This window comes from Grampus griseus (assembly GCF_964374135.1).
Source record: "Grampus griseus genome assembly, chromosome: 7".
In the NCBI taxonomy this organism is placed as follows: Eukaryota; Metazoa; Chordata; class Mammalia; order Artiodactyla; family Delphinidae; genus Grampus; species Grampus griseus.
Window position 1 is genome coordinate 13,872,989 of NC_139001.1, and position 13,619 is coordinate 13,886,607.

At 43.4% G+C, this 13,619-nt stretch overlaps 1 protein-coding gene across 1 annotated transcript; it reads left to right on the plus strand.

Annotated features, from left to right (window-relative positions):
* Positions 1-295: 295 nt before the first annotated feature.
* On the plus strand, positions 296-12,502 carry FAM124B (family with sequence similarity 124 member B; the record flags this gene model as incomplete). The annotated part of the gene is made up of 2 exons (XM_082658388.1): positions 296-1,030; positions 11,582-12,502. The coding sequence occupies 2 exons, from the start codon at positions 296-298 to the stop codon at positions 12,233-12,235; spliced, it is 1,389 nt and encodes a 462-aa protein (XP_082514514.1). The 3' UTR covers positions 12,236-12,502.
* Positions 12,503-13,619: the final 1,117 nt, after the last annotated feature.

Genomic DNA, 13,619 nt, shown 5'->3' on the forward strand with positions numbered 1-13,619 from the left:
AAACAGAAACCCTGGGAGCGCCCAACGCAGCCCCACACACGCGGTTACATTATGCACCAGCTGGGTGACATCGACCCTGCCGCTGTGGTGTGTCCTGGAAGCTGTTGTGCCTGATTTGCAGAGATTCTCTCAGAGTGTGGCCAGCGGCGACCAGCAGCACAGGGTAAGAGCGCGGCTCTGAAATCCTGAAGCCTTCCTGGTGGGCTGAAGGCTGCACGTGGGAATCCCTCCATTCATTTCAGAAGCTGAACCAGTGGGCCCTGCTCGCTTGCATCCTTTGTCATCCTCGGCCCCCATGATGGACGAGACACGGGAGCCTCCGGCCATGACTGTCCACCTCCTGGCCAACTCCGGGCATGGCTCGCTTCTGCAGCAAACCCTGGACCAGCTCCTGGACTGCATTTGCCCAGAGGTCCGTGTCTTTCTGGTGTCTGAGCGGGTCAGTCCAGTGAAATACTATGACAAATGCCACTCCAAGCGGTCCCGCTTCCCGGGGATGTCTGTTCTGCTCTTCCTGCACGAAAGCCTCGGAGAGGAGCGGCTGTTTCGCGTCCTTGACTCCCTACAGCATTGGCCGTGGCAGTGCTACCCCACCCAGCATGCGCAGGGAAGACCGTGCCCCTATATTCTTGCCAATCAGGAATTCTATAGTCTGGACAACCAGATGCCCGTCTGGGGCGTGAGGCAGGTGCACTGCGGCACCGAGATCCTGAGAGTGACGCTCTACTGCAGTTTTGGTAACTACGAGGATGCCATCAGGCTCTACGAGATGATCCTGCAGAGGGAAGCCACCTTGCAGAAGAGCAGCTTCTGTTTCTTCGCGCTCTACTCCACCGAGAGCTTTGCCCTGCAGCTCTCACTGAAGCAGCTGCCCCCTGGGGTGTCGGTGGACCCCAAAGAGGCTTCAGTGTTGCAGTTCAAGGTTCAAGAGATTGGCCAGTTAGTGCCTCTTCTACCCCATCCGTGCGTCCCCATCAGCCACACCCGGTGGCAAACACAGGACTATGACGGCAACAAGATTCTACTTCAGGTATTTCTGTTTGGTCTCTGTGATCTTTAGATGCACGTGTAACTGTGTGATGGGACATCCAAGAGATGATTTAATGTCGTGGTTCTCAACCTGGGTTGCACACCAAAATCTCTGGGGGGTTTTCAAACGTTCCCATGCCGTGGCTGCACCCCAGGTCAGGTAGATTAGAATCTTGGGGGCGCACTGGCTTGGGTAATTTTTTTAAAAGCTCCTTGGATGTAACGTGGTTGAGAGGCATTGATTTAATAAATCCCTTCCCCTGACAGATAAGGAAGTTCAGACGCTGTGAGCTGGTAACTTGCACAAGTAGTTTTCAGTAGAATCAGGCAGCCCCCGACTTCTCAGATTTTCCTTTCATCATGCTACTCAACTATACACAAATACTTTGCCCACTCTTTGGGTCCAGAAATATCATTAGTTCTTTCCATCTGGACCTAAGGAAGCTGAAGCTGTAATTACGGTTGGGGATGTTAAGTATGCCGTCCTATTGACTTAATTGTTAAGCATCTTGCATCACTGTCAAATTGTACCCCCCAAAAAGTTACATAGTTAGAACCCTTCAAAATAAAATCTTAAAATTAAAGCCTTCTCCTGTAGGCATCCTGTTGAAAGCAAGCACAATCGTGACAGCTACCACGCGTCACTTCTTATGAAGGGTTATGCGGCAGTTGAACCTTGCTCCTCAGTAGCTGTGGGATTTGTGAGCCTTGGGTTCTTCATTAGCACAATGAGGGTAATATTAGCATCTTCCTGGAGTACAGGTTGTTATCTCTGCTAAATGACCTGACATTTGTAAAGTGCTTTAGTGCCTAGAATGCAATTTTAGCTGTTATTGTTCATATTATGCCCTAGAGCATGTATTTCACATTGATTGTTTTATTTAGTCCTTCTTACAACATAGGAAGTTTTGCAGAAGGGAAAATTGAGCGGTAGAGGGAATAGTTACTTGCCCAAGACACAAGAGGAAGTGTTTACGTGGCTCCAAAGCCAGGCAGCTAACCACTGCAGTCCAGTGCTGTTGTGCGTGTGTGTGTGTGTGCGTGTGTGTGTGTAAGTGTGTGCAGGCAGGGAGGTGTACGTGATAGTCACAGCAAAATTTCTGTCCTTGAGAAATGGTCAGTAACCCTTTTAAGGCCTATTGGATAAAGTAAAAACAGGCTAGAAGATGAATTATCTTTCCTTTTGATTAATTTTGTTGTCATCAGCTTTGAGTTATTAATAAAACATGAGTCATATTGATAGTGTATGTGATGATCTCTAAATTATTTACCTTCTCATTCACGTAAGGTGGACAGGCACGGTTTCTCTTAGATGCCTGTTACATAGCTCACTAATTTCCAAGGCATCTAAAGTTTTTCCTTCAGCCTTAGTTAATCTCCAGAATCTAAACCTCACTGTCAAGCAAAAATTTAAGATGTGTGTGCAGCAGGGGACGCATTTCTGTTTCAAAGGCTAACTGACATTTTAACTTCTGAACCACGGCTTATACAACTTAGCTCCTTTGGAAAGTTAAGTCAAATTTGGGGAGTGAAGAATAGTTTTTTGGATAAAGACATCAATGAGTTTAGGCTTTTGCCAGCAAAACGGGCGATTATCTTCTGGAAACTTCTGTTTCTGGTGTCCTATAAAAATCCCTGAAGGAAGCATATACAGAGGCTTGGCTCTAATACACTATAAAAGATAATACCTGGTAGGTACTTCACTCCTATAATGGGGTGAATTTTTCCGGATAGAAAACCCAGCCCAAACTTCTGTGGGGGCAGAGGATGGGGGGGGGCAAATGAACTGGCTTTCGTAAGTAAGTAGCCTGAGTCTTGAGGCTAGGATCTGACTCCCAGCTCTGCCACTTCCTCAGACGGGCCCCTGTGGTCACCAGCTGGCTGCCAGCAGCTCTGAGGACTACCCTTTTGAGTTCCTCACCCTACAATGGGCCAACAAAACTTCTGGTCTTCATGTCAGTTGGACCAACTTGGATCCGATTCTCTTCTCTAAATCAATCATTGCATTCTGGGGAATGGGATTGGGTGGATTAGCTTAGTTCTGAGGCAAAGGCTCTACTACCCTGCATCCTGAGATTTTTTGTGGACTCAGACTCTCTGGGTACTCATGGAGGCGGGGGACAAGGGTCCCCAAGGAAGATCAGTGAGGGGACAAATGCTGGGTGGCAAAAATGACTAATGTCCACCAGCGAAAGAAACTAGTATCTATTTAAGGGAGAGCTTTAATCACAAGTTAACTTCCCCATGTGTAACCCCTCCAGGATGGATATGTGTGTGAGGTGGGGGGGGGAAAGGGGGGGATGCTAGACCCAATGAGGGTGATGGGCAAAGCTTCCCTGAGAGGTGATGCCTGGGCCTGGCTGAGCTGGATGGCCCGGAAGGAAGTAGCTAGATGGGGAAGGGAGGAAAGTGTTCCAAACAGAGGAGATGGCGGGTGACAATGTGTGGAATAGGATTTCCTTAGCAGGCATGTTCAGAAAAGTGCCTGTGGTTCCATGTGGCTGGAGAGAAGGGAGGGGGTCGGGCGGGGGAGGATGGGCAGGTGGGCAGAGGCCACATCCTCAGGCACGTGGTCAACCACTGGAGGTAAGCACCAGGAGGACAGGGACCTTTTTCGGTCCACTCTTTTTTTTAAATTTTATTTTATTTACTTTTTTATACAGTAGGTTCTTATTAGTCATCAGTTTTATACACATCAGTGTATACATGTCAATCCCAATCTCCCAATTCATCACCCCCCCACCCCCAACCCCCTGTGGCTTTCCCCCCTTGGTGTCCATACGTTTGTTCTCTACATCTGTGTCTCAACTTCTGCCCTGCAAACTGGTTCATCTGTACCATTTTTCTAGATTCCACATACATGCGTTAATATACAATATTTGTTTTCCTCTTTCTGACTTACTTCACTCTGTATGACAGTCTCTAGATCCACCCACATCTCAACAAATGACCCAATTTTGTTCCTTTTCATGGCTGAGTAATATTCCATTGTATATATGTACCACATCTTTATCCATTCGTCTGTTGATGGACATTTAGGTTGTTTCCATGACCTGGCAATTGTAAATAGTGCTGCAATGAACATTGGGGTGCATGTGTCTTTTTGAATTATGGTTTTCTCTGGGTATATGCCCAGTAGTGGGATTGCTGGGTCATATGGTAACTCTATTTTTACTTTTTTAAGGAACCTCCATACTGTTCTCCATAGTGGCTGTATCAATTTACATTCCCACTAACAGTGCAAGAGGGTTTCCTTTTCTCCACACCCTCTCCAGCATTTACTGTTTGTACATTGTTTGATGATGGCCATTCTGACCAGTGTGAAGTGATACCTCATTGTAGTTTTGATTTGCATTTCTCTAATGATTAGTGATGTTGAGCATCCTTTCATATATTTGTTGGAAATCTGTATATCTTCTTTGGAGAAATGTCTATTTAGGTCTTCTGCCCATTTTTGGATTGGGGTGTTTGTTTCTTTAATATTGAGCTGCATGAGCTGTTTGTATATTCGGTCCACTCTTATACTCCCAGTACCTAGAACAGCATCTGGCACACGGTAGGCAAATCCATTCTAGTGTGAATGAGCAAAAGCTCTGCCAATTAGCTTCTATCTAATTCTGACTGTAATCAGCAGTCACTGACAGAGCCACTGAATGGTACTGACGTGTACAATTTGCATTATGAGGATCAAAAAGGAGAGTATACATGGAGGTGCTTTGTACAGTAGAAACTGTAGCACAATTATTGTCTGTGTAAGAAGGCTGCTAGCTGTCTCTCCATGTCTTTTCCCACATAACCTCCTGTCAGCGCACACTGTCTGATGCTTCTTAGAGCCTAGGATGTGTATTTTTGATGAGATTGATATTAGGGTACCTAGTAGATGCTCAGTAAATGAATGAATGTCTGAATACAAAAGCAGGTATGTCAAATGTTTATTCATCCACCAAGTGTTTATTAAATGCATACCTTGGGCTACCCTATTCTCCACTTGACAGTTTTCATTCTGCTGTCTCAGTCCTTAGTGGATGCATCTTTGGTTTGGCGTCTGACATAAATTTGGGGAAATTCTCAGTCATTATTGTTTCAAACATTTCTTCTATTCCATTCTCTTTCTCATTATTTGTCTACCACTCCTGTTTTAGTTGTCCCATAGTCTTTAGATAGTCTGTTCTGGGTTTTTTTTTTCAGACTTTTTTTTTCTCTCTGCTTTTCTTTTTCAAGGATTCTATTGATACGTCCTCTAGCTCAGAGATTCTTTCCTCAGCTGTGTTTAGTCTGCAAATAAGCCCATCAAAAGCATTCTTTATTTCTGTGACAGTGTTGTTGTTGTTGTTGTTTTATCTTTTTGGTTCTTCTTTTAGGATTTCCATCTCTCTTTTCACATTGCCATCTGCTCTTGCATGCCGTTTACTTTATCCATTAGAGTCCTTAGCATATTAATCAGAGTTGTTTTAAATTACAGGTCTGATAATTACAACATCCCTGCCATGTCTGCTTCTGATACTTGCTCTGTCTCTTCAAATTGTGCTTTTTACCTTTTGTAATGCCTTGTAAATTTTTCTTGATAGGCAGGCATGATGTAGCAGGTATAGGAACTGCTGCAAATAAGCCTTTATTAATGTGGTAGTAAGGAGTTGGGGGAGGGGAAGCATTCTATAATTAGGTCTCCGTCTTAGTGAGTCTATGCCTTGAACTGTGAATTTTGCAAGTGTTTAATTTTTTTTTTCCCTCCTTGCTTATGTGGGCGAGAATGGCTAGAGTGGGCTGGAGTTGAGTACTTCCCTTCTCTCACATGGAAGGCTAGAGAAAGCTGGAGTTGGGTATTTCTCTTCACCCAGGTCAGTTAGGCTCTGATAATATGCCAGCATGTTAGGCTCTGGTTAACTAGTTTCCCCTGAGAGAAGGACTTGTAAGAACAGAGTGCTCTGGAGTATTTAAAAATGATCCCTTTTCACCTAGAGATTCTCATACTAAATGAAGTAAGTCAGAGAAAGACAGATATCATATGACATCACTTTATATGTGGAATCTAAAAAAAAATGATACATATGAACTTACTTACAAAACAGAAACAGACTCACAGACACAGAAGAACTTACGGTTACCAAAGGGGAAGAGGAGGGAGAGGGATAAATTAGGGGTTTAGGGTTAGCAGATACAAACTACTATCTATAAAATAGATAAACAACAAGGACGTACTGTATAGCACAGGGAACTATATTCAATATCTTGTTATAAACTATAATGGAAAAGAATCTGAAAAAGACCTGAATCACTTTGCTGTACACCAGAAAGTAACAGAACATTGTAAGTCAACTATACTTCAATAAAAAAAAAGGTTCCTTTTCTCCTTCTCTTTCCGGAAGCACAAGGGGATTTTTCTCTGATATTTATTGTGAGAGTCTAGTCACGCTCCTGGAGGTAAATCTCACAAAACTGGGGGGGGGGGGAGCTCCCCCGGGACTGGGTCCCCTGGAGTTTTTAACCCTCAGAGTTGTCCACACTAAGCCTCCAGCTGTTTGCCAATTACAGTTCAGGTTTTCCTCGCCCCGTCCTGGTTCCTGCAGTGGTTTCCACTTTGGATCCTCTTTTCCGGGAAGCCATGACTCCCCGCATTCATTCGTATGTCTCTCCAATCTTGGGGGCTGCTGTTTGCCCTGTGTCCCCACCTCTCATGCAGATGCTAGAAGAGTTGTTGCTCTCTCTAAGGCCACCGGTGCCTGAGGTCAGGGTCAGCAGTATTGGCAAATGCTGACCACTCCTTGCTTGAAAGTTTCTCCTCTGTGAGCTTCCATAATTTGGATCTTCTAATTAAAGGAGTTATCCTATCTCTCTATCACTTGGACATTTTTTTTCAAAGTTTCAACTCTTTTTGCCCCTAAATCAGGTTTCCTCAACCTCGGCACTATTGACATTTTGGACTAGATAATTCTTTGCCGTGGGGGAGATGTCTTACGCATTACGGGATATTTAGTGCATCCTCAGTGCTACCATTAGATGCCAGAACTGACTCCACTTCCCTGCAGTTGTGACAACAGGAAATGTCTCCAGACATTATCAAATGCCCTCTGGGGGGTGAAATTTCCCCCAGTTGAGAACCACTGTCCTAAGTTTAAGGTTTCCCTAAGATTAAGAAATAAAGGCCATCCCGGGCATTTAGTTGTCCTCTTTCTTCAAATTACTCCTGTATTTTCATCTCCTCTATCTCTTGAGCTTTTGGCTTTTTCAACTCCCTGTAAGACCATTTAAACATAACGTCTCCTCATCTCAAATTCAGTCCAAACAAAATGAAAGTCATCCTCTGCAGCCCTGCCCCCAATTTCTCCAGCTCTGGTCACCCTCCCATTTGCACAGGTTTTGAAATATGTCGTTTTTAAAGCCTCTCTTTTTGGAAGACCCACATTCAGGCAGCCCCCCCCTAAACTGTTCAAGTTTCCCTTTGGAGCCATTTCTTTTTTTCTCTTTCCTTCCTTAAACCCACCGAACTTCAAATGTGCATTGTATTACAGCATTCTAACTCTTCACTCTGGCTCCAGGCATCTGCTTGATCCTGCACAGGAGTGTTGAATACATTTTTTTTTTTTTTGCCGTACGCGGGCCTCTCACTATCGTGGCCTCTCCCGTTGCGGAGCACAGGCTCCGGACGCGCAGGCTCAGCGGCCATGGCTCACGGGCCCAGCCGCTCCGCGGCATGTGGGATCTTCCCGGACCGGGGCACGAACCCGTGTCCCCTGCATCGGCAGGCGGACTCTCGACCACTGAGCCACCAGGGAAGCCCTGTTGAATACATTTTTAAATGATGGCTGGATTTATGTTCCTTGTCAGCTCAATAGCAAAAGTTAGCAAATAAAATCAAAACTCACTTGTCCGAATTTCAAGGCTCTTCATAATCAGGCCCCCCCTAATGTTTCCTTTGCTCCCTCCTTCTCTAGTTATTCCAACCTTCTTTCCAGACCTCTAGGCTCACTCCCGCACCCATGTATTTTTTTGTCGTAAAATATACATAACATAAAAATGTATCACTTTAACCATTTTGAGTGTAGAATTCAGTGCCTAATGGTACTTAATAGTACATTTACACTGTACTTCATCATCACCACTATCTATTTCCAGAACATTTTCAAGGTTCATCTATGTTGTAGCATGTGTTAGAATTTCCTCCCTTCACAGGCTGAATAATATTGCATTTTATGGATATCTGCCTTTATATACGGCCTGAGCTGTTCCTTGTCCAGAGATGTCTTTCTCTTCCTCTTCATTTGTCTATCCTTTAAGACCCTGTGCAAGCACCACCTCCTCTGTGAAATCTGCTATAAGTACATTCTTAACTAGAACATTTTACACCGAAACTTTGTATCACACAACTGATTATAGATTTCCTCATTCTTGTACCATATAATTTGGGACTTTATGACTCGCCATCTCTTTTCGGTATTTTATTGTAAATGTTTATGTCTGGTAGAGTACCAGACAGACAGCTGCTTCTGAACCATTTGTTGATTGATTAACTGCCTGTTGTCAGGAAATAAGTTTCTCTTCAGAAAAGTAAATATTCCAGAAGCTAGTTTGGCAAAAGCAAACATATATTTCTCTTCATTTTATCAACAGACCTTTAGCTAAGATCATCTTGATGTTCTTTATTAGCCATTTAAAATAAAAGAAGATAGTCTCTCGTGAAGTGAGTAATTCATTTGCTTCTTCTGTAGCATTTCTGGGTTCCTTTCTCATTTCTGAGTCTCTCAGAGGCACTCATTCAGACTCTATTTCTCCCGCTTTGTTTCTCTCCTCATTTCCTCCCCATTCTTCATACCCCACACAGACACACACACACACATACGCACACTTCCAACCCTACACGCCCGCTCTCACTCAATGCTTTGCTTTCTGCTGCCCTGAAGGAATCCTTGTAAGCATGGCTCAGAGGTTGCTGCTGCTATAAGATGGTGGGTTAACATCATTGGTTTTGGTTAATAAATTAAAATAAGTACCTTTCAAAAGATCAGTTAATTGGAAGAGACTAGATTCAACTCTTAAGTAAGCAAGTTTGGCATTGTTTTGGGGTTTCTTATTATCTATATAATTTGTTCCCATGCAATCTTTTTTTTTTTTTTCAGTGTAGGAGAAATCCTCTTTTGCTATCTCTTGGAATCACTTTTAGCAAAAGACAATATTATTTTCCCTTCATGATGTCAGTCTGCCCCTTAACAGCTTAATCATGTTTCAGTGATGTGTATTCTCTTATTTCTCAAGTATTTAGAGCCAAATGAATGACCAATGATCTTCCTGTTCATCAAGATAATTACTAATGTTCCTTGAAACTCGAAAACACCTACCTCTCAATTTGTAACATTTTACAAATATTTCTTAGAAAGATGGGCTCTAAATGATCAGAATTCCTACAAATGCATTTCAATTGCTTTTTTGGCAAGAGGAGCGTTATTCTCTCTCAAGAGATTTATCTCAACCACTTGACATTATGTTTCTCCTGGAAATTCTTCACCCCAACTGCACACGCCTGCATTTCTACATCAATAATCTTGTGCTTTCTTTTGCCATATCGTCTAAGGACTTCTCTTAAGAAAGGAAAAGTTGATATTCTCTCTCTTAAAAGACTGCAGAAAGGGCCATCCACAGGATGAATGTCCTGTGGCAGTTTCTTAGTAAGACTTTGTAGCTACCTAATGGCTAATAATTAGGGGCCATACATTTCTGTATGCAAATAATTTATGGTTTGTTAGGCATTAAGCTTTATTTATTTGTCCAACAGACATCTACTGATTACTTACCACGTGTTAGGCATTGTGCTAGGTACTGGAGATACAATGGTGAAGAAGGTGTATACAATCCCGGCACTTCCAGCTGGCAAAGTCTAGAAGAAGATATAGAGAAGTGAGCAAACAGGTGCAAAATACTGTGGTAACTACTATGATATGGAAACTACAGGCTGCCAGGACAGCTAGTAATAATATTTGTGATGATGATAATAGCCAACTTATGTTTAGCACTACTATTTCCAGGCCCTGTTATCATTTAATCTTCTCAACAACTCTTTGACATTGGTACTTATTATGATCTCCTTTTATAGGTGAGGAAACTGAGGCACAGAAAAATTAGGTAACTTGTTTAAAGTCTCACAACTAATTAGTGGCAGAGACAATATTTAGGGGTACCTAACTCAGATTCAGTGACATGGAGAAGGCTTCTAAGAGGAAATGATGGTAAGCTTGGAGTTAACAACAGGTATGAAGGGTCAGAGGTGACATATCCCAGACAAAGGAAATAATATACACAAACACTGGCATTAAGAAAGAGCAAATAATGTCCAAAGAATTGAACAAATTTCAATTTTGGCAAGTGGAAGAGGTGGCGAATTAGGCTGGAGTAAGAAGGGACAGACTGTGAAGGGTGTGGGAGCCCATACTAAAGGGCTTAGGTTTTTTTCTTAAGAAGAGTAGGAAGCCACTTGAAGTAGGACGGTGACATGATCAAAACTGTTTTCAAAACTCCTCTGGTAGTGGAGTGGAGAATGGATTAGAGGGAGGCAAGGCCATCCATGGGATGTCCCATCGATGGCTGTTGCAGTAATTCAGACTAGAGATGATGACAGCCTGCCTAGGGTTAATGGCAGTGGACATGGAGAGACGGGAAGATGTGAGAGATCTTTGGGAGAAAGAGTCCATGGGAATGCGTGACATGAGGGATAGAGAAGGGAAAATGATGCTCTTGCTTGGTGACTGTGGGGCAAACGATGCCAGGTTCTAAGACAGGGAAGAGTAAGCAGAACAGATTTAGGGTGAGAAGGGGGATGAGTTCAATTTGGGACATGTTGACTTTTAGGACCTTGTGCCTGGAAGACAGTTGGATAGGTAGGTATGAAGCTTAAGAGACAGAACTGAACTATAATTAGACTTTCAGAAGCCTTCATCATTTAGATAATAATTGAAGGCAGGGGATTCAACGAGGTTGGCTGGGAGAGTGTGTACAATGAAAAAAGAAGATGGCCGCTTAGCGCTGAAGAACTACCTCCTGTCACAAGTTGACAGGGAAGGAGCTCCTTCAGTGGACCCTGAGAAGGGGTGATGGAAAGGAAGGAGAAAATCCAGAAGAACGTGTTGACATAGAAGGTTAAGGAGAAGAAGTCTTCATATGTAAAAGAGAAAGGGCAGGCTTGTAAAATTCTACCGGAGCTCAAGTAAAAATTAATGACAAGAGACTCCTCTAGATAGGATAGTCTAATATCAACCCTGAGCGATTTCTGAATATGGAACTAGCCATGCCGGTTTCCATTTCCAGAAGAAAAAGACCTCATTGGATCAAAAAAAAAAAAAAAAAAAAGGTAGAATATAATGTCAAATGACCTTCCAGGAGGCAAAGGTGGCAGCTCATCCCTTTGAAGGATTGTACTTGTCACTGTTATTCCATTCAACCGACTTTATTGAAAGTCTGCTATGGGCACAGCATGGCAGAAGGCTGAATAGGACGTAGTCTGTTCTTGACACTTAGTTAATGGAAAACATCGGTTACACCTGTTCCTCTTCTCCTTGTCCCATAGGTCCAGTTGAATCCAGGACTTGGTGTTAGGAATGGTGAGCTTGCCTTTCTGAATGGCACCTCGGGAGCTGACACGCTCCCCCAGGGCTCCAGGCTGACCCCTGTCTCTGCGATTAGGACCCTAGAGCCGAGAAGCCGAAGGAGCCGGGGCAGGAGGTTCAAGGTGGGGTCGGTGGAGCGGCCTGAGCCTGGTGGGCGGACAGCGTCAGACAGCGCTAGTGGCACTCCGTGGAAAAGCCCTGGCTGCTCAGCCCAGCCCAGCAGCCCAGCTACGGACTCCCAGCTGCCTCTGCCTTCTCTCCACCTCGAACCCGGGGCCAGAATAGAGGTCCTCAGACGGGAAAACAGCTTTGAGAAGCAAGAGGCAGAGACGAATGTTGACACAGGATTCACCGTGGTCAGCTCTGGACCCAGGCAATCTTTTCTGAGCAGATTTCCAAGGGATCTTTGGACCCACCAGCCACCATCCTGCTTGTCAACCTCTTCCTTAGGGGCAGCTGCTTCCAAAAACAACAGAATCTTTAAGGAAAGCGTTCATCCTCTGTCACTTGCTGACCAAAGGGACCTTTGTTCCAGGACGATAATCTCAAAATGTACCCTTCCTCTGCCAGTCCAGGGTGAAGAAAAAGATACAGAAGAAGAATTCTTTATATAGCATAAAACAACTGTGGTTTTCTAAAACACAAAATCAAATAGAATGTTCTAGAAATGGAGCACTGACCCAGAATCAGCCTGTTTCTTGTTCATCTGAGGGGCTCTAAATGCTAGCCATGCACAGATCTGTATCACTTTTATTTCAAATGTTCAAAATCTAGCAGTGCTGGTGAGTGGTTGTTTATTTGCCGTCATGGTCATAAGGGAACACAGCCAACACACAGGGAAAAAGCCCAATGCCTCACGTCCTTGGAGACACACTAACACAGCTGGGTGTGTTGAGTTCAGTACCTATCAGGATAATTGCATTATATGCAAATAAGTCGGATGTGTTATGCAATGCTGATTAGAGTCTGTAATTTGGTTTTAATTTTTACTTGCATTGCATTGTTCATCCCCCCTGGGCAGCATGGGCTATTTATTCTTTAGTGTTTTTTAGTTTTTATGTGACCTCATTTGGTAACTAGGCCCTGTTCACCACTCACCTCTAGTGACTTTTGCCTTTAAAGTTGTTTGCATCTGGAATGAGTTAACATGCAAAGTGTTTTGAACATTACAAACATTTCTCTTTTTCTCCTGTTTAATGAGCAGCAACCCTGGAAACCAAAAAAATTAAGTTAAAAATGAAAGCTAGGCTCTAGGGGGTTTTCCGGCTCCTCCATTTCTTGTTTGTTTCCGCACTACCCCAGTGGGGCCCATGGTTCATATAATTAAGCAGAGAGGAGTGGAATGTGATTGGATGATTTGAGATCTCCACTGAGTGTGGCAGGAAGATTGCATTGGTTGGGTCACTGGAGCCGGACTTGGGTTTTTTTTGGCCATGTTCAAATTCCCGAATTCCTTTGCAGTACTCGTTCATTTATTCATTCATTTATACATCCATTCGTGCAACACAGTGTACAAATACTTACCTTTGAATAAGACATTGGTATATGGTACACATACATTCTGTGGCCATCAACCCAAAACTTATTTATGGTTTCACTGTATCACAAATCCATTCTATCAATTCTTAAGAACAGGTGGAAGTTCAAACTTATTTCTCTGGGAAACTTTTCCACAGCTGATCACCACACTTGCTGCACAGGCTGTGGTAAGAATTCACAGCCTGTGGATGGAGATTGGGCATATTATGAATTGCGATTATAATCATAATGGACGAATTCTTAGTTGCTCATATGATGTATTATTTGGTTGGGTCTATACACACATTTTTTAAAAATCTGAGGGCTGTGTGTTTCAGTTAATTTACAAGGTTATTTGACTCCAAGAACTCCATTTTCCAGAACAGATGTTATGTGACTATAAGTGCTGACTTAGCCGGGTCTTTTGGAGACCCCTATACTGAGTAGACCTAATTGGAGAGAAGGATGAGTTCAGGTTTA